This window comes from Pleurodeles waltl, chromosome 3_1 (assembly GCF_031143425.1).
Source record: "Pleurodeles waltl isolate 20211129_DDA chromosome 3_1, aPleWal1.hap1.20221129, whole genome shotgun sequence".
Lineage (NCBI taxonomy): Eukaryota > Metazoa > Chordata > Amphibia > Caudata > Salamandridae > Pleurodeles > Pleurodeles waltl.
Genome location: NC_090440.1, coordinates 1,693,205,172 through 1,693,232,716, shown reverse-complemented (window position 1 = coordinate 1,693,232,716; position 27,545 = coordinate 1,693,205,172). Strand labels below are relative to the sequence as shown.

General features: G+C 45.6%; 1 protein-coding gene across 1 annotated transcript in view; it reads right to left on the bottom strand.

Moving 5' to 3' along the window:
* The window catches only part of DIP2A (disco interacting protein 2 homolog A), a 637,392-nt gene that overhangs the window by 325,624 nt on the left and 284,223 nt on the right, over window positions 1–27,545 (bottom strand). Inside the window, exons 13-15 of the mRNA XM_069225498.1 lie at window positions 25,886–25,988; window positions 24,991–25,055; window positions 215–308 (exon numbers count right to left, since the gene is read on the bottom strand). Coding sequence (XP_069081599.1) covers window positions 215–308; window positions 24,991–25,055; window positions 25,886–25,988 — 262 coding nt within the window. The remainder of the gene's footprint in view (window positions 1–214; window positions 309–24,990; window positions 25,056–25,885; window positions 25,989–27,545) is intronic.

The following is a 27,545-nucleotide window of genomic DNA, read 5'->3' as shown; positions in this document are numbered from 1 at the left end:
TAAAAATTGTTAATTGGGCAGGGCTTTTGTGAGGCAAAGTTTACGCTATAAAGACTTAAGTCAAGACTCAGCATTCATTGATCAGCTGAAGGTAAGTGGATTTCCCATTGGCTTTCTGGACCTTCCCAGCACACCAACTACCAGACAAAATGCCTTTTTCAATTATGCAACAGATATTAATTAAGAATTATTCAAAGATCCAGGATATAAATACCTTTGTAAGCGTGGACTTTCTGGATCCAGGACAAGGGGTTCACCTTCATGAGTGCATAGGGGACACTCAGCACATGCATCCTGTTCATGACGCTCTGCAAAACAAATGGCAATAGTGAACACAGTACAAGAGACAAGCACATAAATTGCAATACCAAACCTAGCTAGCAGAGTGCTCCAAGCAGCCATAAGCAGGTACCACGTGCCATTCACACTACCATATGTCTGGCAGAAAAACACAGACAATGCTAATTGCAAAAATCAACCAGGCATACTGTTTAGGACATAGGGAAAATATTGAAAACAACAACCTGAACACCATTTTCAATAGTAACCCATATCAAGACCACCATGTATAGCCTGGCTGCCATACTGCTTCATATAGAGAAGCACACAGTAATCACTGCAGAGAAAATTCAACCTACACAATGGTCCGATGAAAGAACGAACACAAAGCGAACAGAGCATGCTAAACTCAACAGCACACTGCCCAAGGTAGACAACAAATGCACTGTGGACACTGCAAGACAAAACACTTAAGAGTGCAATCAAGCAGCAAGCAATGCTTGCAAAACCTCACCCCTTAGTGTGCTGCTCTGGCCAGTGGTAGCGCACATGGTGACTAAAGCATTTACCCAATCAACAAACTGTCCAGGACACAAATAAAGTTCTTAGTGACAGCGTATGAAAAACAGAAAGCACAGCCCTATAGACAGAGGGCAATGTCATGATAGCAGCACATACACAGTTTGTCTGGCACAATGTGTGCTTCTTTGCACAAATCAGAGTATTGTGCTAGTCTATGGATAAAAGACAATCACATTGGGAGAGACCCTATGTAAAGTCAGGCTAGCACATTGTTCTGGTAAGAACAATACACCATAATACACCATAATCACTGCAAGCAGAGCGCACTAAGAGCACTGCAGTTAGAAGTGTAGGTTCCGCAACACTTCAAGGTAAATCAGAATCAGAATACTGCTCGAGTCACAAGGTGTGCGCACTACAAACCCTGCAACGCCAATTCATCAATGGAGTCTCTAGGGGGGTGGGAGGGACAGATGCGCCCAAGCCTCTGCTCTATTTGTCCTTGCCCCTTTTGAGCCCCACAACCACAGCTGAATCTGTGAGAAGGTGGCACAGTAAAAAACAGACACTGCACCTTTCCAAGCATTATTTATTTGATTGCAAAGTACTGTTTTTTGCTTAAAATGTTTACATCTAACTTAGTATATTTGCAAATTGACAGCAATTAACATTAACATATGTAGATGTATATACACACACAAAGTCAGATTTAAGCATTTTAAGTGTATTAAATATAAACTTTGCTAGTGGCCCCACTAGGTTTAGCTGTAGCCCAATGTATATCCCTCCCCAGGCCCCTGCCACAGTCCAAACAGCACACCATCTAGACTCACGACAAGCACAAAGCAAACGTTGCTAGGCAAAGCCAGCTATATGAAAACACTGAGCACCTCATGCAATGCTGAACGGACATATACAAGAGAATCATACAACAAGCATTGCATGCAAAACCCAGATGGTATATGGATCCAGGCATAAACCAAACATGCAGGAAGCACTGCAGGTAAAGACCAGATGGCCCATTACTGCATGCATGCACCCATGAGCGTCCATTCTCAGTCAACTAGATGGCTCAGTGAGTTCAATAGTATCATTAAAGACATTAACAAAGAGCAATGTACAATACCAAGATTGTCTTGGTGCTGAGCCCATAAACCGAAAGGCAACAACTTTTAAGATGCAAGATTGGAGAAGACTCTGTTCATTGTGGACAAGTGAGCTACAGGTTATGAGATCTAAAAGTGGCCTGGCAAGGCCATGTGAGCCTTTCTTCTTTCTGAGGTCAACGGAGTACAATTACAAATAAGATCTATTTTTAGACTACTTAGGAAACGCAAAACAGTGGTATGTAGAGCAGTATAAAAAATATTACTAATAATACAATTTAGTCATCAAACTCCTAGAAAGACAGGAAGACTAAGATGGCCACTAACAACAGTAACTGGGAATGCATCACACCAACACATTCATTAAGACTTTTACTTAATTTCATCACACGACACAGTCTGCTGAGATATGTAGGGCAGAGCGTGACATTCATGATGGTGCAATACAAAGTCCTATGCCATGTGCAAAGTATGCCCTGAAGAGTAAGTTACTTACCACAATCCTTATGGCGTATATATTTTTTTTCTGCAGATGCCTCACCTCTAAATACCTTTAAGGAACCAGACTGTGTGTGGAAACTGGAAATGGCAATATGTGGTGCTTAGGGCCAGTCTCTGGTTTCACCCGGGAAGTGACATCAGGAAGAAATGTAAGGGATGTCGAGGACAGATTCCGGTCCATTTTCTAAACCCTCCAAGGCACAGATGAGGTTGACTATATTGACAGAAGCTATAGTGTTCTAAACATAACTTAGGACCTTACTGACAGTTGCAAAGCCACCCTTGAGAGGGAGTAGGTGGGCATAACTGGGGAGTATCTACCAGAAAGAGCACTGCTGAAACTAAGTAACTTGTTCTTCTAATCAATGCTTCTACCTGAAGATTCCTCGCCTGTTGAATCACTACCAAAGCACTGTAGAAAAGTGCCCTTTTTTGTCATGGTCACACCACTTTTTTGTCACTGGTACTGATGTTTTTCGACTGATGTACACTGGGAACCTGCTAACAAGGCCGCAGTGCCAGTGCTCTTTCTGTAAAATCAAGGTAAATGGTCTAATGGTGTTCCTATTGGCACACAATTTAGCACTCCTGTAAGACCCTAGTAAATGGTACCCCTAGTACCTAGGGCATGGGTACTAAAGAGGGTCCCCTAAGGGCTGCAGCTTGTATTATACTAACCTAAGGGACCTCCATACGAACTGCATGCAGACTGCCATCGCAGGCCACGTGACATGGTGCAAACCATGTTTGAAAACACAGCATGGCACACAATGGCTTTCCTGGTATCCAGCACCTTGTCTTAATAAATCCATAATGATGCCAGTACACATGCAACCAAAGGGCACCTTAGGGGTACCCCCTGAAAACTACTAGACTTTTAGTGTGGTGGCTCACTGGTCTCAATCAGCCTGCCACCATAGGTGTGAGTCTGACCCCCTGCAGGTGAGACCCTGCGCATTCTAAGGTCAGGAAACAATGCCTGTACCGGAGAAGGTGTTATCACCTCCTCCAGCAGGATGGGCAGTGAATCAGCATATTAAGGCTGGTGGCTTCAAAGAGACACTTACGCCTTTAATATGCAACACTGGCTTCCTCCAGACTAGGAGAATGCCACCCTCCACCCTGAGGCCCATTTGCACCACAGCAAGTGGGAAATTCGTTATTAAGTAGGAATGTTGCACCTCCAGGCTAGCCTAAGGTGGACTACCGGATGTGCTCCATGAAAGAAGGCTTTCACCATCTTGATCTTGGCGAAACTAGGAACTCTGGGTAAGGAAAATGCCCCCTCCCCACAGGAAGTGGTCATATAGGGTGGTGTAGTCACCCCAGGGTTAAGTAGCCCACTGACTGCTACCCTAGACTGCCCTTAACACCCCTACATTTAATATTTAGGTGGCCCCCTGACACCAGGAACTCAGATTTTAGATTCAGATTCGCCTGACTGCAAAGAAGGACAAAGAAGAGCAGAAGACATGTGAACTGTGGACCAGATGTGGATTTGGCACCAACCCAGCCTGCCTGCTCCTGTCCCAACAATTGCAAAGACCAGACTCGTCCTGCAGCTGTGCATCCAACCAAAGTCTTGAAGGGTTGCCAGCACTTCCCCAACCAGCCAGCATCTCACTTGGAGGGAAGGAGCTACTACCCTGGACCAGCAGACACCAACTGCCCAGTCCACCAAGGGAGCAACTCACCAGGAACATACCGAGTGTCCAGGAGGTCAGCCCCCATGACCCATCCAGTCCTCGAGGTGCTGAGTCCAGAACCTCCCTGGACAATACCCAGGGTACCACTGCCAGGTGCAAGCAACAGGGCTTGTTTGTGTTCAATCCAATCACCACTGCTGCTAAAACTTACTTACACAATGTGGGACTTTAAGAGAGACCAGCTCCACACCAAAACTCGTCTTTCTCTCCTTCTTTCCCCTCTCCTGCAGGTGCACCGTAGAACTATGAGAGTCTCAAACTCAAACACCCACCGGACAAAACACCTATGCACACAAGCCCTCCAGCACGAGTCCATTGAAACCAATGGTGTTCTCTGTGGTCCTGAGACCCTCAAACACAGAGCCCTTCTTTGGGTTCTGCTGGACTGGTCCCCCAGTCCCAATTTGCAGTCTTTTCTTACAGGTACTTTTCTGCATTGACTTCAACGTATAGCATCCGAGGCTGCCATCGCTGGAAGCACCTCTGCACCCAGACACCAGGGCAGGTAAACTTAAACTGCTGGTGCTTTTCTGGACCTTGGCCCCTCTTTACCTTATATCCAGAAGAACAGTCCTGTAAGTTGTTTACAAGTGACCCTATGCAGTGTATGTTTCCCTCATACGGAAACATTAGTGTGTTCGAGGCTCATGCCTCAACTCCGACAGCTGTATTTTCTGTATTTTTAAATATCGCTAACTCCTAAAGTACTTACCGAATTTAGAAGGTCTTGGTGTCTAAATAAATATAAAAATCTATGATATTTTTCTACATTAATCTCTAGTTTCTTATTGAGCGTGTTTCTCATTTATTGACTCTATATGTTCAACAAATGCTAAACACTACCTTCTGATAATCCTAAACTGCTCGTCCACACTACCACAAAGAGAGCATTTGGGATTATTAATTTAAACTCTGTAAAGCAATAAGGGTTGCCTAGACTGTTTACGTTGTGTACCAATGTACACTATGCCAATAGCCAGCTTCCTGCATTGGTGGATCAGCGGTGGGATGCAAGACTTTGCATTTGTTGATGCCACTTGGTCAATAGGTGATTTCACGAGAAAACTCACAATTGACTTAAGTCAAAAACATCTTTGCTAATTTATTTTCGATGTTTCCAAATTTTTTATCTGAACAGTTAGGGCCTTGTGTTAAGTCCCTCAGTCCTTGGCATTAGAAATTTAAAAAGTGTACTACCTAATTAGGCCTTAAAAGTCTGCTTGGAGTTTTTGTAAATCTTCTAAAAAGGTCAAAACTACATTAAACATGTCAACCTCAAAGGAGAGAGTCCAGGAACTCAACTGACCCCTTACCTGCATCTTAGTTTGAAGCAATTAAAGGACTTCTGTAAGGCTTGCAAAATTAACACTGGGTCTAAACCACCAAAGCACAACCCCAAGAGTTGCTTGCTGAGTTTGATAAGGCACAGGGAAGAGAGAAAAATACTGACAATAGTGAAGATAAGACTGACAACAGTACTCATAGGGAAGACTTTCCTTACAATAACCCAGAAGAGGAAATCAATAGGAACTTCTTCCCTAAAACTGTACCTGGAGATGGGCCAAACCCCTCCAGGGCCCATAGATTAACTAGGAGGTCCATACCTAGAGCTGGAGAGACTAGCCAACAAAGTAGCCCTTGAAGCCAGGTTTCTGGCTATATAAAAAGAAAGGGTTGAGCCCTAGGCTAAGAGGGGGATCTTTTGACCCTAAAATCCCCAAAAAGATCATCCCCAAATATGTTGAGGGTGTGTAGGAATGTGCCCCTTTTTAAATGATCACACCCACTTTTTTGCCTGGTAAGTGATGCAATTTTGACTGAAAGTGCACTGGGTTCCTGCTAACTAGGTCCCCAGTGCCAAATATTTCCCTAAAACTGTGAAATTGTTCCCAAGTTAACAATACTTTTAGTCCCCCTGTAAGTAAATGGTACCCCTGGAACCCAGGGCATGGGTATCAAAAGGGGTCGCCAAGGGCTGCAGCATGTATTGCACCACCCTCAGGAACCCCCTGCCTAGCACATGCACACTGCCATGGCAGACTGCGTGTCTTGGTGCAGCTATAAGTAAAATCATGACATGGCACACAGCTCATGTGCCATGTTCCTTAACACTGCATGCAATATATGTAAGTCACCCCAACAGCGGACCTTACACCTCTGAGGCAGGGTGCATTATATTACATGTGAGGGTATATGTGCACAAGCAGATATGCCCCTGCTACGCCTTTGTTGATTCTTAGACAGAGTGAGTGATTAGGGAAGCCATTTTAAGTACGTATGCTGGACATTGGACAATATGAGGTCCCCAGCTACATGATGGCTTCACTGAAAATAGGGATGTTTGTTATCAGAAATCTTCTATTAATAAACCCTCACTGATGCCAGTGATGGCTTTATTAATACATGCACCCAGGGGGCACCTTAGAGTTGCCCCTTAAAACCTACCATTTACCCTTGTGCTGGCTGATCAATTCTAACTAGCCTGCCACCACTATCCAGTTTTCTGACCCTCAAGGGTGCGAGTTTCAGCTCTCCAGCAGTCAGGAACAAAGCCTACTCTGGCAGGGGTGTTAACAAGCCCCTCCCAACAGGATGACCTGCAAATCTGTATTCCAAGGCAGGGGCTTCAAAGAAGGCCCTTGGTGTGTGGATCTGGCTTCCCTCAAAGGAGAGGATGCTGCCCCCCCTGCCCCCAGGGCCCATGTATAACCTGGAAAGGTGGGAAACTTAGTCAGAGAAACGTGCCAACCTCTCAGGTCATTCCCACTTCTAAGATGAGCTGCCGGATGTGGAAATAACTTTTGAAAGTCTGCCATCTTGGTGATGACAGAATTAGGAACTCTGGGACAGGGTTATGCCCACTTCCCACAGGAAGTGGTCATATAGGAGACATGGTGACCCCAGGGGTAAGTAGGCTACTAGCCTTCACTCCGTTGAAGTAGATTCCTGCTGACCTACAAAGGACACTGAAGAGCTGCTACAGCAAAGACTGAGAAATAAGCAAATGACTTAGTACCAGCCATGCCGGCCTGTCTGTTGTTGCCTTCGAAGTTCGCCAAAATCTTCTTGTCCTGCAAGCTGTTTGCCTCCAAAAGCCTGGAAGGCTGCCTGCCTTCAACAAAGATCCAGGAACTTCTGTGGAGTAGCAGAGCTGCTTTCCTGCATCCTGCAGGCATCCCAAGAGATCTGAGAGGGCTCTGGACCGCCAAAGCAGATACAGGAAAGCACTAAAGCACCCATGCTGCCTAGCCTGAGCTGAAGTGGGACAATGGTGCCAGCATGGTCCCCCCAACCCTCCAGTCACAAAGCCCAGCCTCTGTTTGCAGGTCCCCTTGACCTCCAGTGCTCACGGTCAAGACACCTCTGCACCCATCGCCCATAGAGAAGAGTGTAGGAAGCTGGCCTGGTGGACACCTATGTTGTTTGCACCTTATGCCAGGTCCAGGCAGTCCGTATTAGTTAGTGAGACAGTAACAAGGAAGGCAGGGCTCTCTAGTGGTAGCTGTGGTGAACAGACAAGACTTATCTAGGAGGAGAGTAGAGCACTTGCAATACCACAGCAGTCACATAATAGTGTATCACACATGAAAAGAACCACACAGTGTTACAAAAATAAAGGTACTTTATTTAGCACTGAACTAGATTACTTATAGGCAGTCTCCCAACTGGAGGTAAGTACACACTGTATATACACAGTAATTATTAGGAAATAGCATATACAATCAACAAGCATTTGCAAACCATATAATACTAAAATAGTGGAATGTGAAGTGAGATCCCCCCCACCCAAGGATGTGGAGTAGTTATATGGGAGCTGAGAGAACTCAAGACCCCAAGATGTGAGTACCTAGGTGATCCCCAGCAACCAGGCAAGCAGAGGTAAGTTACCTGGTCTTCTCAAAGACTAACAAGGAGACTTGGAAAAGGAAGCCTGCAAGACCAGGACCAGTGAAACCCAACAGTGGATTCCGGAAGAAAAGGACCTGCAAAAGAAGGGGACAGAGTTCATTCCACACAGGAGTGTCCAGGCTGTGAAGGAGCCACTACCTACCGTTCTGTGGATGAAGAGCAGGGTCAACAAGGGAAGATGAAGAAAAGCTGTGGAGCCCAGGAGCTGCAGAGAGGACCTTGGAGGCATGCAGATGATGTTCTACGTCAGTCGCCAGGTTGCAGATGGTCAGTGGTCAGGAGGACCACCAACAAGGCTTGGCAAATGCAAATCTGGGCAGACAAGGATTTGCAGAGCAAAAGAGGACCAGCAAGGTCCAGGGGACTCAACCCTTGGAGGGGAGTCTGGGATGACCCTCAGCAGTCGGGAAAGCCAGCAGAAGCAGTTGCAGCCCCCACAGGCAACCCACTGGCAGAAGGCACAGTAAGTCGCAGTGAGGCCTAGTCAGCACGCCTGGAGAGGAGTCTCGCGTCGCTGGAGTAGCACAGGAGAGACTGTCCTTACAAGAATGAAGTGCTGGAGGCCGGAGCTACTTGGAACGTGAAGATCCCTTAGAGCAGGCGCCAACAAGCCTTGGTTGCTGCAAGAGTCTCTGTGCACAGAGATAATGTCCTGCAAGGAGAGGCAAGCGCTCACCATCTCCCAAGTTGGACAGCAGCAAGAGAGGACCAACCACTCAGAACCACCACACCTGTGTTGGAGATTCTTCCTGGAGCCAGATGGCAGAAGATCCCAGCAGCCAGTTGTCGTTGCCTTAGGCGCCTGCTGATGCAGGGGAGGGACTCCTTCACTCCAAGATAGATTCCTTCTTCCTTCTTTGGTGTAGCTGAAGTCTTGCCAACCCCAGAGAATGCACAGCCGTGGAAATGTTGCAATTACTGGAAGAAGCCAAAGAAACAATGTTGCAAGGTGAGGTCATCTCAGGAGTTGCAGGCTTGTTTGGTTCCTGTGAAGTCCAGCAGCGGTTCCAGTGGCCAGGAGCAGCGAGGTCGATGCAGAGGAGTCCAGGAGGAGTCTTGCATGCTGCATCTAGTGACCCACCCACAAGGGAGTCCCTTAATAGCCCTAACAGGGGGCTTAGTCACTCTACATTGTGACCACCTATCAGAGGGGGTCACTGATGTCAATTCCCTGTCCTGGCCAACCAGATGCTCCCAGGGACCTCTGCACATCTTGTTTCCAAGATGGCAGAATCAAGTGGCCACCTGGAGGAGCTCTGGGCACCACCTCTGGGGTGGTGATGGACAGGGGAGTGGTCACTCCCTTTTTCTTTGTGTAGTTTTGCACCAGAGCAGGGACCAGGGGTCCCTGGACTGGTGCAAACCAGATTATGCAAGTAGGGCACCAAATGTGCCCTTCAAAGCAACCCGGTGACACGGGGAGGCTACCCCTCCTCAGCCTTGTAACATCTATTTCCAAGGGAGAGGGTGTTGCCTCCCTCCTCCATAGAAAATCATTTGTTCTGCCTTCTTCTGCTTGAGCTAGTCAAGCAGCAGAAGGACAGAAACCTGTCTGAGTGGCTGCAGCAGCGATGGCTGCCCGCAAATCCTGGAAGAGTGGTCAGAGCAATTCCTGGGGATCTTCTAGGGAGCCCCCAGAGTGCATCGAATCATGTCACCAATACTAGCATACGTATTGGGGTATGATTCCGACATGTTTGTTTAGAGTTACCATTATGTAGCTGGACCATAGGTGTCTAGTACACAGATAAAATGACTTCCCCACACGAAGTCCAGTGCATTGGAACTGCGGTTCGTAGGGGCACCTTTGCTCATGCAGGGGTGCTCTCACACACAGGCACCTGCACCCTACCCTATGGGTTAGGAGGGTCTGCCATAGGGGTGACTTACAGTGACCTGGTGCAGTGACCAGCAGTGAAAGGGTGCATGCACCTTTTCACGCAGGCTGCAATGCCAGGCCTGCTGACAGTTTGCATGGGCTCCCATGGGTGGCATATTACATGCTACAGTCCCTGGGAGACCTCTGGTGTACCAATGTCCTGGGTGCCCAAGTACCATATACTAGGGATTTACAGGGGTACATCAGTGTGCCAATTGTGAGGTGTAAAGGGTACCAAAGCAACCACATTTAGAGGAGAGAGCACAATCCCTGTGGTCCTGCTTAGCAGGATCCCAGTGTAAACAGTCTAAACACTCTGATAAATAGGCCAAAAGTGGGGGTAACCGCCAAAAGAGCGACTTTCCTGCACAGAGGACCTAAGGTGTCCTCACGTCCCTGCGCATCGTGAGTGCTGAGCCCACTTGCTGGTTCAGTCCAACTGGTCTCCCAGTCCAAACCTGCATTCTTTATGAAACCAGACTGATTCCCATAGACTAACATTGAGCACTTAACGCTAAAAAGCACCTCTGCTCCCAGCCGCATGAGCGCCGCCAGAGGTATCCTGTTGGTGCTTGTTAGACTGACAGCCTAAGGGTGGTCACCCTCAACTTTCTGCCTGCCTCCCTCCACTTTTTGACACTGTTTTTGCTGGTTTTAGGACTCTGCGCACTTTACAACTGCTAACCAGTGCTAAAGTGCATTAGCTCTCTCCCTTCAAACATGGTGACATTGGCTCATACCCAATTGGCTTATTTAATTTACTTATAAGTCCCTAGTAAAGTGCACTACATGTGCCCAGGGCCTGTAGATTAAATGCTACTAGTGGACCTGCAGTACTGATGGTGCCACCCACATAAGTAGCCCCTTAACCATGTCTCAGGCCTGCCGTTGCAAGGCCTGTGTGTGCAGTTTCATTGCCAATTCGACTTGGCATTTAAAAGTACCTGCCAAGCCTTAAACTCCCCTTTTTCTACACATAAGACATCCCTAAGGTAGACCCTAAGTAACCCATAGGGCAGGGTGCTATGTAAGTAAAAGGCATGACATGAACATATGTGTTCTATATGTCCTGGTAGTGTAAAACTCCTAAATTCGTTTTACACTGCTGTGAGGCCTGCTTCTTTCATAGGCTAACACTAAGGTTACCCTCAAACTGTTTGAGTGGTCGATTCTGATTAGAAAGGGGTAGACATGTCATACTTAGTATGGCCAGAATGGGAATACAAAATCCTGCTGACTGGTGAAGTTGGATTTTATGATACTTTTTTAGAAATGCCACTCTTAGAAAGTAAGCATTTCTCTGCACTTAAAACATTCTGTGCCTTACAATCCACGTCTGGTCTGGGCTGGTTGACAGCTCGCTTGTGCATGACATCCAGACAACCACAAACACAGGATGCTCAGTCACACCTGCACACATCTGCATACTGAATGGGTCTTCCTGGGCTGGAAGGGTGGAGGGCCTGACACTTACATTTCAAAGGACAGTGGCCTGCCCTCACACAATGGACTGCCAAACCCCTTACTGGGACCCTGGCAGACAGGATTGTACTGAAAGGAGACCATGTGCACTTCTAAGCCACTCTTTGAAGCCTCCCCTACTTCAAATGCACATTTGGGTATATAAACTGGGTCCCTGACCTTACCAACTCAGACATTTCCTGACGAGAGACCTCCTGGGAAAGAAACTCTGAACCAGAACCTGCAACCTACCAAGAGAAGCTGCCTGGTTGTCCAATGGACTCACCTGGACAGCTTTGCTGTAAAGGACTGCTGCCTTGCTGCCCTCTGGCTCTACTGGGAAGTGCTCTCCAAGGGCTTGGATTGAGCTTGCCTCCTGTTTTCTGACGTTTCATGGCCAAGAAGACTTAATCTCTGCAAAGAATTCCTTGTGCGGCGAAAATCGACGTACAGCCTGCCCTGCAGTAAGAATATCACTGCATCGCCGAACTGGAACGACGCAGCCCAGTTCGCCTAGGGGGGATTGACACAGCACCAGTGTTGCGACCGGAACATCCGTGCACGGCCAACCAGATCGACGCATCTCCTGTGACTTCGCCCTGCATGCCCAGGATTTCTCTGCATTGTCCACGGGGCGCCCAAATACCCTGCAACCCAAAGAGGACCTAAGCCTGTGCGCCAGAAATCGATGAAAAGCCCTTGCTATGTGGAAAAACATTGACGCATCATCTGTGTGCACCCGGACAAACCGATGCACACCTCCCAGTTTTCCACACATCTCCTCCTCTGCCATCCCGTGCGGATAATTTAGACGCAAACCAGGTACTTTGTGCTTGCAAGAGACACATTGCTTTTTAAGATCTAAAGACTATCATTACAAAAGTGAGGTTTCAACTGGTACTTATCAAATCTTGATCGTTTTTACCTTAAGCTACTCAGAAAAATATTCTATATTTTTCTAAACCTGTGTGGTGTATTTTTGTGGTGCTTTTACTGTGTTATTGCATGATTTATTGCACAAATACTTTACACATTGCCTTCTAAGTTAAGCCTGACAGCTCAGTGCCAAGCTACTAGAGGCTGGGCACAATATAATTTCGATTGTGTCTGAGACTTACCCTGACTAGAGAGAGGGTCCTTGCTTGGACGGGTGTAACCTGACTACTAACCAAAGGCCCCATTTTTAACAGTGCCGCCTTGGACCTTGCCCACACCTATCTTAAGTCTCAGAGATTGGTCCCATAAGTCGCTGTACTCTACTTGTATGCAGTATTTGTTTTTCCTCTACAGGACAACATTGCTGCTTCTGAAAAATGCACTGTTGACTTTTGAAACCTGGAAGTATTTCTCTTAAAAAAAGGTACTTCCCTTATCAAATTGATTCTGCTGCCTAAATATACATAAAGATACTCATTATGTTTGTAAATTGGTGTGGATCTCCTTATTGAGCTGTGTGTCTCATTAACTGACTGTGTGCCTATAGTAAATGTCTAACACTCCTCTCTGATAAGCTCAAGGCTACTCGACCACACTCCCACGTAAGAGAGAACCTTGGGATTGCGAGAGCAAGCCCAAGCCCACTAGTAAAGGAATCCCTGAACTATTTGCATAGTATACTTCCTTTTGATATAAAGGGCCAGCTCCCTACAGGGTGACAATATTGCCAATGGTTCACAGTCGTTGAGAGGGCTTGTAAAATGAGAAAGCTTAACCAAAAATATTGGGGCTCTCTACTCTGGGAGCTTTTCTAAGGCAAGTGCAGGGATAGACTTGCGACACTTAATAAGGAAGATGCTGAGTCCTATGTCCTCATGAAGGATACCCTGATTGAAGGTTTTGGACTCACCAATGAGGCATACAGAATTAAGTTGTGGGAGACACACAAAACCTCGAGTCAGTTCCAGGAAGGTTTTGTTGATGTCTCAGTCAAAACACTCAGAGGCTGGTTGAAAGGCGGTAAGGTGCAAGACTACGAATGCCTCTATAATTTGATAATAAAAGAGCATTTATTGGGTAATTTTACTTCTCAGAAATTACATCAGTATCTAGTGGACTTAGGGTTGGTCTCACCTCAAGAGTTGGGAAAGAAGGTTGACAACTGGGTCAAAATAGGGGTGTCCAGGAAGGCCCATGGCAGGGTGATCAAAATAAAGGTGTTACTCCCACCCAAGGGAAACATGTGGGACACAAAGGGGAAAACCCAAAAAGCTTCCCAAAGACCCCAAAAATCTGTTCAGAAGAGTGGACCAAAGACTCTTCCCAATTAAAGGGAGGGTACCAGGGTAAAAACTGGGATCCCAAAAAAGTTTGGTGTTTTAACGTTTAGCAGAATGGACACCAAACTAGGGACTCTTCATGCCCTAAAAAGGCTCCCACTTGTCTAGTACCTTAAGAGGTTGCGAGTCTCCAGGTGGGATCCTTGGTGGGTCCTGGCCCGGTCAAAGAGCACAATGAAGCTTCTTTAATCTCAGAAGGTTGGATGGATATAGCTACCCTGGCTATCTGGCCCATTAACCTGGAGGGATACAGACAAAAGCCACATATTGATGGGGTTAAGGTAAACCCAATGAGGGATACAGGTGCAATGGTCTTCATGGTGACTGAAAAATGAATATACCCAGAGCAGTACATAACTGTACCACCTTATCCAGGTATCAATGCTGATAACATTCTTAAGGTTCATCCAACAGCTATGGTGACCTTACAGTGGGGAGGGGTTACTGGCCAAAAGAAAGTGGTCAAGTACTCTGCAATTCCAGTTGTATGTCTTCTGGGTAATGGTCTGGTGACCTCAGCATGGGCTGAGGTAAAGATGAAAACCCATTCTCTGGGGGGTGGGGGAGTTTCTGCACAAAGCAAAGCCCAGGGTGAAGAAGAGATGTAATGGAATAATGGCCCAAACCTTCAAGAGAAAAAGGCAAACGGCTGGAAAACAACATTCAGAGGAGACACAAACTCCGGTCGCCTTTCCTCAGGCAGAAGACCTGACAGCCTTGGAGGAATTTGAGCCCCAGGAACTTGGGCCATACACAGCAGAGCTCTTAGGCCCAGGGGGACCCTCTAAGGATAAAGGTCCTGTCCCACGCCTGTGATAGTACACTGATGACCAGGAAAAGAGATATGTTGGTGGCTCCCACAGGACCTATTGGGAGGAAGGACTCCTATATACTGAGGCCAAAGACCCCCAAACCTGGTGCCACTAGGAGAGTGGTAGTGCCCCAGCAACATAGAGAGTTCTTACTCACCTTAGCACGACATTTCCCTAGTTGGGCACCTTTGTCAGACAAAAACCTCGAGTCGGTTAGTCAACCACTTCTACTGGCCAGGTATGTCCTAGAAGGTAAAAACGTTTGCAACTACTGTGTCACCTATCAAGCCAGTGGCAAGACAGGTGGCAAACCAAAGGCCCCCTTAATTCCCCTTCCAGTGGTTGGGGTTCCCTTTGAAAGGGTAGGGGGATTGACATTCTTGGTCCCCTTGACCCTCAAACACATTCAGGAAACAGATTTATACTGGGGGTAGTGGATCATGCCATCGGGTATCCTGAGGCAATCCTCCTTAGGACTGCCACTGCTCCTGCAGTTACCAGAGCTTTCCTAAGTATTTGTACTAGAGTAGGCTTCCATAAGGAGGTAGTGTAAGATAGAGGTAGTAACTTCATGTCTGCATACCTAAAAGGCATGTTGAAGGAATGTGATGTGACTTAGTTCAGTACCCCATACCACCCACAAACCAACGGTTGGGTTCAGAGATTCAACCAGACCATGAAAGGTATGATCATAGGACTCCCTGAAAAATTCAGGAGGAGATGGATTGTCCTTTTGCCATGCCTGCTTTGTGCCTACAGAGAGGTGCGACAGAGTGGAGTGAGCCTTAGTCCCTTTGAGTTTCTGTTTGGCCATCCTGTCACGGGACCACTGACTTTAGTGAGGAAAGGTTGGGAGAGGAGCACAAATTTGACATTGTGGATTATGTGCTTGGCCTTCCTTCCAGGATGACGGAGTACATGGAAAAAGTAAATAAAAACCTTAAGGCATGCCAAGAGCTCCAGAAGCAATGGCCTGACCAAAATACTACACTGGCTGAGTGTCAGCCAGGGCAGAAGGTATGAGTTTTGGAGGCTGTGGCACCTAGGACCCTCCAGAACAAATGGAGTGGACCCTGCACTATCCTTGGAAGAAAAGGGGCAGTCACTGATCTGGTAGACCTTGGCAGGTCTAGAAGCCCTAACAGGATCATCCATGTAAACCACATTAAACCCTTTCATGATAGTGCTGATATGACCATGCTTATGATCACTGATGTGGATCAGGAAAAAGAGAGTGAACCTCTGCCAGACCTCCTCTCCTGCAACCGTGCAGATAGGTCTGTTGAAGGAGCCATCTTTTCCGATGGCAGATTTCCCCATATATGAATAGATACAACAACAGCAGTACCTCCCCAGGTGGTGTCTTTGTGAACTAGCTCAGACCAAAAGGTTCTGCAGGACAGAGAGGGCAAGATACCCATACCTGAGTGTCGAGGCAGTAGTGGATTGTGAACATGTGAACTGACGCTTATGTAGTTGCCTGACAACTATCCAGGACAGGCACTCTACATGCCAACGTAGTGTGAGCTGCTTTGGCTCTGGTAGAATACGCCTGTGTGCTTGCTGGAGGCTGCTTCTTAGCCAGTGTGCAGCCGATTTTAATGCAAAGAACAATGCATTAAGGTTCATTTTAGCACTGCCTTGCACTTCTTTGCACCAGAGAACCCCACAAAAAGTTAAGTGTCCACCGGATGTTCCTTGTTGGGATGTATGTTAGAGCAGAGCACGCTCTTGGGGTCCAAAAGATGGAATCTCTCTTCTAGGTTCGCGTGACGAGACAGAGCAAAGAATGCCTGAAGAGTGAATAGTCTGCCTAGTATGAAAAGGTGGGACCACTTTCGGAAATAAGACAGCTCAAGTCCTCAAAACCAGCCTGCCTGGGACGAATGTTGTATCAGGAGGCCAGATGGAAAGAGCGTGAAGCTTGCTCATACACCAAGCTGATGTTATTGGAATCAGAACAATTGTTTCCAGGGCAAGAAGACATAAGTGTGCATCAGCTCATAGGGGGTACACACCAAAAAGTAAGAACTACATTCACATCCCATTATGGCAAAGGGATTTGGTGGAATCAAGTGTGATAACCCTTTCAAAAATCACATCACAATGGGTGATTCAAACAAAGAAGACTGATGCAGCAACCACAAAAAAGCTGTAATGGCCCAAAATAACATTCAACGGTGGCCAAAGCAAGTCCTTTCTGGACCAGGTACAAAACAAATGGCAGTACTTCAAGGAAACTTGGCTTGAAGTGGTTCAACGTGGCAGGTGCTGCATAAAGCCGGAAATTTGTCCCAACAACCAGTGTACACCAATTTTGTAGGGGGATGCCTGACTGCCAAAATGACATCACCAACCTCACAAGGAAGGCCAAAGCAAATCAACTGCCACCACTAAATCTCCATGCATAGTGATGCAGATGGCACAGACCTAGATGCAAGACCTTGTCATGCCTAGGTGTTCATGGTACCACACTCTCTCGGCTCAATTCAGTACCACCAGGATCTTTTTCACAACTCAAGACAAACGGGAGCCCCTTGCTCCATTCCAGGTGGAATGAGTCTTCGAGAAAGAACCTTCTTGGGAACTTCAGCACACAAAAGTGCTGATATTCCTCTTTTGTTCAAAAAAAGATTAAGACAGGGTTCTCACATTTCTCAAGAACGGTCTGCACCACCTCTAGGTGAAATGCAATTTATAGTCCGTTAAGCATTGGCAGCGGAATGTATCTGCTTAATTTGTTTACATGTAGCGAGAAAATGGGGTTTATTATGTGATGTGGTTGTGTGACCTTAAAGTGTAATACACTTACCAACTCCTTTAAGACCAGTAGGTTTCATCTGTCAAACCTTGACCTCAACCCTGGGTAGCTATGGCTCTGAGAAGTCAGGTTTACATAAAAGAACAAGTGTTAAGCATTTAAACAGCAATTGAAGAAATACAGAAGACACTCAATAAATCTGACACCAATTTATAACAAGCATTTACAATGCAACGGGTCTCGCGTTTGCTCATGTTAGAGCTGATCGCGTTGTAAACTCCTAATCCGACTTTTCACCTATCGGGCAAAAGTGCATTCATGTACATAACCCGAAAAAGTGAAATTAACTATGTAAAGCGCTCGACTTCTGCCAAGCGAGATCGCGCTCGTAAATTAGAGAAAAAGAAGTCCACGAGCCGGACAGAAAACAGCGAGCCTCGCATGTTTTCTGTACTTGGTCGCTGCGCTCGAGGAGGGCTAGCTACCGGAAAAGGCATGACGTATGCGTGCCTTCGACTAATGAAAGCAAGCAGATTTTATTAGGCAAGCCCACGAACCAATAAAAAACACTGACGTGAAGTTGACAGGGCTCCGAGCCCTTTTCTAAATACTAAAGCGTCTCGCTGCGATGCACATGCGCGAGCGCATGCAACGCAGGCTGGACCCTAAAAACCAAAAGTAATTTTATGTATTATTATGTGTGTGAAAAAGATTCACGGCACGGTTTCAGACATACATATTTTACAAGGTATAGCAAATATGTGTTTTTTCATTTACCTGCAAACAGGCATTGGCAAATTTAAACAATCTGACAGAACCTTTTTTAAGGAAAACGTGGATAGGTATAAATGCAGTTACTTTAGGGGACTGACTCGGGCAGGTGGCCAGTCAGGGGGACCAGCAAGATCCTCAGAAAAAGTTATCTGTGAGGAACAGCTGGCCCCCAGTCAGTTCAAGGCATTTTTATCTCCATGCCATAGACTCCTTGGGAAGCTGACCTGATGCAAGTGATATAGGATGCTGAAGATGCTCAAAAATGCTGTGGAGGCGATGCAAGTCTTCCTGCGGCTACTCTTTGGTCCACGAATCATGAAGTGCTCTTGGTCATAGAGGCTGATGTCCCTCGAATTAGCTACTAGTCACCTGGTATCCTGGTCACGGGCAAATCCTTCCTTGGGTGATAACGTGCCTTCTATGCAATCAAGCTGCACTCTGATGACTGTCCTGGGTCCAGCAGACTCAGGTGTAACTTTGAGCACTGCTTTCTGGTCCATGGTGCTGCACGCCATTGTGGAGTGGCAATGTGAATACCTGGGCTACCAACTCGTTTAACAGGCTTCTTCATGTGTTATGACCCTGTACTGTGAACAGGAGGTTAGCCTACTAACTCTTGTTAGAACGTTTTACTTTGGCTCGGCTTGGGAGCAATTTCTCCATGAGCAGGCACAGTCCCTTCTCCTCTGCTTGCCACCAGGATCAGTAGGTGCAATACACACTGTTGCAGTCTCTCTTTGCCAGATCCTTGGTGCAGTAGGGCATTATTTCTTTGGTCCTCTTCTCCAGGCTGCAAGATCGGAGTTCTGGGTGCCAGCAGTGCCCTTTTTATGCCCAGAAAATGCCCTCTTGATGACCACTTGTGTGCATTTGGCTTTCCCAGAATTTTCAATACTGCCCACGTCCAACATGGCAGAACCCTTCTCTTTGTGTATAGAGATCCCTAGTTCAACGAAGAGGTGTAGCTACCAAGGGAGCTACACACCCTGAAAAATCAGTTTGGCAACTGGTTTCCCCTCTCCTGCCCGAGTGCTAGTCTGCCTACCGAAATAGTAGGGCAGCCCCTCTCCCAAGTGTTCACTATTTGCCCTTCAAAGGTAGCTGCTCCTTTGAAGCTTGCCATTTGGGAAAACACATGTATGGCTTCCTGCCACGACGATGTAACACCTCCTCCAGTGGCAGGCCACTACTGTTACCTTTCCTGGGACTCGTTCACACATCTTCCCAGGAGGGCAGAAAAAGGTCTCAGGGGACATTACTAGTCTACAAACATTAATGGGCACTGGAAATCTTGAGCAACCAGTGGCAACTTCTAAAGTTGCCAACTCGGTTGCCCACTAGTGACATTAGATTCGATTTACCCATTCAAACAGATTTAATGAACGGTTTATTTTGATACCTTATAGTACCAACTTTAGCAGTCCCACTCAGAAATTAGCAGGGCTGGGAGTGTCCGCCTGTAACGCTGTACTTGCCAATACGGCTCTAGTATTTCCACAATAAAAGGGACAATTTAGGGTTTTAATTGCTAGAACTTGTAAAAGCACATTCTCCACCTTTTAATATACAGCACTCTGCCTCGGGGCTCGAAAGGTGTACCCTTAGGGGTGACATATATATTAAAATGGGAGAACAGGGCTTTGCCATTACCTTAAATGGCAAAGTCAAGTTAATGTTTAAACCAGCCATGTTTTAACGTGTCCCACAAATGCTGCAGTTCCTGAGGGCACACATTCACTTATAGGCCCTAAGTACCATATATTAAGGACTTATAAGTAAGTTATGTGATCCCAATTGGGTACATTTAAACATACACAGTTTTGAGGATCAGGGAACATGCACTGAGTCCAGATTACCAGGGCTCAGGGCATTTCAGAATCATTAGACCAGTACCTAGTAGTCGAAATGGGGGCAAAACGTCGGGGTTATCCTGCAGAAAGCATGTTTCCCTACAAAGAGCCTGCCAGGTGGTCCACCAAAAGAGAAATTCCCTGGCGATTTCCAGGCACCACCCTTTTTGTTGTAGTACCATATGGTGGTAGTGTTGTCTGTAAACACCTGCAGCAGCCTTCATCTGATGGTCAGCAAGATGGCCTTAAACACCAAGGAAGTTCAACTCAAACAAACTGAAGTGGAACTGGCTTTCTGATTTACGCCTCTCCCTGTTGGTCTCCTCAGCCAAGAACAGATTTATCTGTCAACACTGCCAAATCTGGGTAGGGTAAGGAGAAGGGTCTGCCACGGACCCAAACAAGGTCTATAAGTCACCACTTGGGATTCTTTGTAGTCTCCTGTGAAATCTATGTACAATCTGACAGAGTCAACTGGTGCTGTGCCCACTGGGACTGCAAATTCCCCCGCAGAGCCTGCATATGCCAGTAGGATGCAGGAGGCCAGCAGGTCCAGCAGCCTCAGAGGCCCAGCAGACTCAGATTCATTCTCACTGAGATTCAGAACAGAGATGGAAAGATCTGCATCATACCCTGAATGTCCTAAACCTTCCGTTCCATAAAAATGGCAGGAAAAAGTACTGGAGTGTCTGCGAAGGAGCCAGGTTTACCTGTGACATATTGGTAGTGATCCCCAACAATGTTAGGAGGTTTGCTGTCGTCTGGCAGTGACCTATGACTGAATGCCAAGTTTGATCCCACCTTTAACAGCAAGTCAATGAGGTAGGCGAAGACTAGAACCCCCAACCTTCAAAGGTGTGCTGTGGCCTCCGCCATCACTTACGAGAACACCCAAGGGGCACTGATGAGGCCAACAGGGAGCACTGTGGAAATGCCCCAGGCCCACTGTGAACCGCAGATAGCGCTTGAGGCTTGCAGAAAAGGGATATGGAAATAAGTGTTCAGTATTTCCAATGCTAAAATACAGTCTTCAGCGTTTAGATGAGACAGGGTCTAGGCTGGTATGAGCATCTTGAATATGACTTTCCATAGAAAGCACTGAATGGGCGAAGATATAAAATACAACAAAGCCCCCGCCCTTCTTCAGCACAATAAAGTAGCATCCAGCTCACACTTCCGAGGCTGGAATGCGCATTATGCAACAAAATAGATGTATGGTCCTCCGTCAGCTACTCTGACAGTGGTGTAAGGTGCAGCAGGGTAGAAAGGAAGGGAAGGTGTAGCCCCGGTGGAAAATTTGATGTCTGACTTTTCTGAAGTGACAACTTTTCACCCTAGGGGGAAATATTGGATCCTGCCTCTGAATGGATGGCTTTGTGTTTGAAGGGATACAGTAAAGAGAGTTTTGCAGCTGCCAGTGCTGGAGAGGTGGGGGACTGAGCTGTACATTGTCCCAGATGGCCTAGAAGTTGTCTTTCTAACCACGGCACGAAAGAGCTAGGAAGCTTGTGAGCCTGTGGTGGAGCAAATCTGCTCTTGATCTACCCACTTGTTCCAGTCCGTGACTTGCATTTATCCTACTACTGTCTTCACCAAACTAGGATGCAGTGCTCCATCTTTATGTGGCAGCTCTGTTCTCTTTGGTGATCCTCAAATGATTGGAGCTGCGACAAAAACAGAGCCCAGCACTAGATTCTGGAGAATTACCAATATGGGGCAAGCAGAGATTGCTGAGGTAATTTACAGAATGGGGCCACGATTTGAAGTAAAAACAAAGCGCAGCTGGACGAAGTTCCGTGAACAAAATACGAGGCTAAATGCAAGTCACGGACTGGCACCTACTTGCGAATTTGCAAAAGCAGGCAAGAGGTAACTGGTTAAGTGCTGAAATGCACAGCATAGCCTACTAAAGACCTCGACTTGTTGCAACATCACTGATGGACCCTGAAATTCAAGTGCATTGGTACCAAGCTCAGAAATGATTCCATAGGGGATTGACAGTGAGACTAGATAGCATTTGGACACCCTTGTGTCATCTCTGGAGTTAGAGAATGGCAGAAATGAGGTATTTTCAATTGGATTGCTTGCGTTTCTTCTTGGACTTACTAAACTACTTCGATCGTGCTCAATATATGCCACGGGAACAAATTTGGGATTGGGAACAGAATCTTCCTTTCAAATTCGACCGATCACTGAGTGGAGTGTTTGGCAACAGTTTCGCTTGCAGTCCCATATGACCTTTGGATTTAAAAGGGCTCAGTGGTCGCAGATCTTGGAGTCGTGTTCTAACCCCATGCACCAGAGACAAATCTCGTAAGGGTCTTTCACCTACATCTAGTTGCAACAGTTTGTACACAGATTAAACCCTGTCATCTTTGGAGGTGATATGCTGGAACATTTACAAATTTGGGCGAAAACAAATCTGAAAAGACGAAGTAATAGCTCTAGATATGCATCTGTAGGTGTGGAAAGAAAGGGACGAACAGCACGCATGGGTGGTGTTTTCATGTGCACGATGTCACCTACCAGATGCAGAAGTACTGCTTTTAAGTTTCCAGATCCAGTCAGACACCTGGGGAATATTCACTAGGTGAGCAACCTGAGTTTAGAAGAACATCAGAAAACCAAAATGAACTGTCTTCGTAGAGGGACACCAAAATTACATTGACACCTTCTAGCGGCAGGTCAAATGAGTTTAGATTTTACTACACAAACTCTAGGCAAGAGGGTTGTGTTTTGGAGGTTCAGTTGCAGAACGGGTCCATCCCATTGCGAGATGTGGTCTTCCCTGAGCAGAAGCAGAAGACGAGGACACAGGAACATACAGAGGAGATCACCGTACCACACCCTGGCTCAATCAAGTTCATTAGTATCTGTTTCAGAAAACAACAAATCAAGAAGAATGGGAGGAAGTGAGGAATAGAGACTGAAGCACCATCACAGATAGAATGGGTCTTCTTGTGTTCCAGGAAACCAGAAACTTCAGAGAGCAGAATTGCTGTAAATACTTGTTCTCGTGAAAAAACAAAAAGTCCACCAAAGGCATAAGTTAACGATCAATGCTTCCACAGATTTGTGAATCTCTGAGTAAAAGTGTGATTGAGAATGAGCAGTGAAGGACCCCTAAGGTGATATATTCTACCATTCACATACAGAAAGGAGAAATAATACTCCTCACATTGTCTTCCTATATGCTGAAATCAGATTTAGAGGGACAGGGACCCACCACTGGAGCACCCGTCATTTTGGGGGACAGTCTGTGTAAAGGCGGACTTGAAGACTTATGCCTACTTTTTAAAAAGTTATATGCGAAAGGCAGTGAGGTAAAGTTGTAATCTAAATTCTTGTACCAAATATAAAAGACTCCAACTTAGCATTGTTATGTGGCCATGAAGGGGCACAGTTCAAATGCAGTAAGACAGACTACTGTCAGCCTGTTCGAGTGATGCATCAACCAAAGGGAGCTGAAACCAGGCAGCAGTGCCTGTTCAAACTCCTCCAGCTGGGCAAGAATGGCAAATGAAGGTGGCAAAGATACTGACAGAGGTGCATGTTGAAAGTCAAGGATGGGTACCGAATTAGCAAGTGGGTGAATTGCAGTCAGTCAAGTATAAGAAGGGAGACACAAATCCAGCCTACAGTGGCATTAGATTACAAGCAAAAGCAGTGTCCTGCTTGAGGAAGACGGTGGTCTGACTGCGGAGAATGACCTGTGCTTACTCATTCATTATTATTCTCAGAATCTATGGAGTCTATAAGAGACTAGGTCAAGTCAGGATTTTCAGCCTCCATCTTTGGTGATATAACGGAGCTGCTGCTGGACACCAATACTCCTCAGGACAACTGACAGCCTGAACATACCAGGAAATAAGTTCAAAACTATTTGCAAGGCAGAGGTGGGGTGGATTTCCAGACACGAATGCTCCAATCCTGCGGCCTATTGAAATGCACATGTACATTGGCTGCAGGGCCTAAAAATTGGAATCATCAAGTGAAACAGGAAACCAGATGTACTGAAAATCACAAAGAATCAGAGACCCTTGAGCCTCTCATGCCAGACAGAAGCTAACTTTAAGGAACACGGGCAGCACCTTCTGTGAAGTAAAAGTCACCATTAAAAGTGTCATCTTATACTGCTTGAGCATGTGTGGTCTCTTGAGTGTCACTTGGTATTTTAATGGGAAATATATTTTTTTTAGCCAAAGGCTGAAATCTAGGGATATTCTACAAAACAAAATACACCTTGGGATTACACATCTATTAGAACAGAGGCATGCATATTTTCACAACCAGCTACAATCTCTAACAGCATCAAAAGTGAATAAAATGCATAATCTCCATTTCCTATCCCCTAAAGGTTATAATCGGCATGCACCTGCTTTTGGTCTATAGCTGTATAGAAGTGAGTAATTTATTTCACTAAGGGTTTCTCCATTCACACTAAACATAATCACCATTTTACAAGGTGTGAAAATCTACCACTGGCAGTCATGCAAGGACTTGAAAGTTTCTACTAAATTGCTAGATATGTTCAGGCTGGATTAGGAAATGTCATGCAGTTCATATTTTCAACCCATACAACAGTAATGTGCACTATGTTTTGTAGGCTAAGAGGTTGATTAGAGACTGGGGAAGTGGCATGAAGCCTACAATCGGGAGACTTTCTCTGACAAACACACTTTATCAAACAGTGCAGAGGAGAACCCCTGCATGAGACAAAGACAGAGGAAAATGTATGAAATCAGAAGCTAAATGGTACATCTGGCTACAGATAACACCAAAAAGGAGATCCCAGCTCACTATGGAGGGTAGCACAGTAAACTGAATTGCTCTGAGTCACGGGTTTCTGAACATATTTTAGATACACAATTTGTGGTTAGAATTTGCTTTTACGGGAAATACATTAGATGCTGCAGGCTTCTTCCTCGCAGAAACAGCATCCATTTCCAAGTATCTAGCTTCAACTAATGTCCTAGAGGCCTAAGTACGCTGCAGGGGTCTGTCCTGAGATTATCAAACTATAGATCCAATGTTGATACAGAAAAACACAATTGCTCCAAGTTTATAACATTATCTCATTCACTGTTAATGTGGTGCATCAAAGGACAAATAACATACATGCATTTGAAATGGTACATGCTGTCAAACACTCACGGTTAAGACGCCATGCCAAAGACCAGCATCTCTCTTGAAGTCCAGGACGTTCGTTAATGTTTCAGCTGAAAGCAGAGAAACTTGAACTACAGGGCTGAACAAAATATGCACATTAATAGTACAAAATGTTCTGTCAAGAAGCCCAAACCCACATCAAAGCTATCCCCCTGCAAACTATAAGTGAACTTTTCTCTAGAGTTATTTCTCACTCAGTCACAACAACTGAGAGTCAGAGTTTCACCAAACAATTAATATGTGTCTTTCTATATAGAGCAGCAAAGACTCCCATCATTAATTGGTAGTTTCTACCCTTTCTGGACAGGTTGGAACTTAAAAAATGCCAGAGTTGGCGGTTACTTCACTTCAAAATAACAGAAACACAAACGCCCCTTATCTAGGCTGCAGAACCCTCTATTGCCAGAAGAGATTCCTTACCATTCATGGTCATTTTAGAAATCTGTTATAATGATCTGAAAATCGGAAAAAAGGTAATGCAGGTGCCCTCCAAAACTATGAATGCCTGAATTATTGGCAGAATATTGTGAATATCATTTTGTCACATTTTTCTTAACAGGGGTACAGTACTTGTAACATACTTGTATCTCCACTCCAACACCCCAACCCCACCTTCCATATCAGTGCTAATACTGCATCCTTAGGACAATCCCACAAATTCTCACCAGAGAGCTGTTCCTACATATAAAGCACATATGCTGGCTTTGCCAGCTTCAAAAAAGTCACTCATGTTTCCAGTGAATATGGCCTTCCCCTAACTGCAGAAATAGTAATCAATCAGCAATCCCCCAATCCCTCGAAACAGCAATGGATTCCAGTTACTTTGGACAAATGTAATCTACCATTCTAGAGTTTCTTAGAAAATAGAAATACCACATACCTTCAGAGTACCCACATGCCTGAGTGAGGGCGTGGCAGTGTGCCAGCATGGATGCATGGGACACAGTGATACCAACTGTACTGCCTTCTTTACTCGTCTTATACTGCAAGGAAGGAAAGAGAAATACATGAAGAAAACAGGCAACTTTTTAAACATAACATATGTCAAACCAACATAATCCTACACGAGAACCTGATAGAGCCACCCACTGTAACATCAAACAGCACAAAACAATGGGAGAAGATGATCAAAGGGCTCCAAGGACAAGCAACTATCTGAAGTTGTGGAGAGACGACAAAGAATGTGGGCAGAACAAAAACTCAGAACAAAGGAGGTGTGACACTGGCCTGTAGTACAAATAAGATTGTTAGGATAGTAGAACCCACATGACTTCCTTCCCTTTGAATCCAGTCTAATGACTTTGGGACTAACTGAGGAAAATGCAGATAAAAAGGAATACTAGCTTGCTCAAGATTGCATACAGAGCATAATGCATTTAAAAAGAATGTGATGTCCTATTTCTTATTTTATCTATACACATAAAATGCACAGGATGGCATACAAAAGCATGTTCACTGAAGGCATTACCTGAAATTTGTTCCTATACTGAGACTTCTTTCACCATGGCTCGCGGTGGAACACAAGCTGAGCTTACAGTACAGATGGTTCAGCACCTGACTGAATCCATGGTCGTCCTCTTCACTCTCTATAGCTGAATCAGCTATGCATATGCATTATTCCGCAGGTTCACCATTGTTTCTTGGCAGCAGAGAAGCTCAGTAAGAGATTATGAATCCCATTCTGTATGTGACATTAGTGACCAAACAAGCAGCATAAGCAAAGTGCTGAGCGAGAGCTACCTTGTGGACTATCCAATTTAGGGCAATTTTAATGCCACCATTTTTACCTGCAGAATTCAGCATAACAGAATATACTTCTAGATTGTGTGGATCTTAGATTGTAGTTGTAAGAAGCTGGCTCTTTATATAGTATATCGAAATGAGATATACTGGGCAGAGTCCAGATGTTTCCATACTAGCGGACATGGGCTTGCTCCAGCAATCCCAAGGTGCTCTATTAGGGGGTAGTGTGGTTGAGCAGCCTTAGGCTTATCAGAGAGAAGTTTGAGACATCTGCAAATATCCACACATTCAATAAATGATGCACACGACTCAATAAGAAGATCCACAACAATTTATTTAAAAAAATAACACATATCTTTATATATTTAGGCACCAGAATTACATCGATCAGGTAAGTATGTTTTGCATAACAAATAGTTTCAGGTTTTAAAAGTCGACAATATCAGAGGTGGCCAAGTTGTCCTATGAAGGAAAGACAAATAATGCATAAAGGTATAGTACAGTGACTTATGGACCAATCTCCTGAAATTAAGGTAAGTATGGGCAAGGTCCAAGGCAGCACCAACAGGTCACCTTGGGCAGCAATGGGAAGGCTGGGTGAAGAGGTGCTTTTCAGCATCGGGTGCCTAATGTTACCCTATGGGGGAAAAATAAGTACTGCATTCGGTCACTTCACAGAGACTTTAGGGACCAATCGCCTGGATTTAAGGTTAGTATGGGGCAAGGTCCAAGGCTGTACCAACAGGTCACCTCGAGCAGCATTGGAGCCACTGGATGCAGAGATGCTATTCATCGTC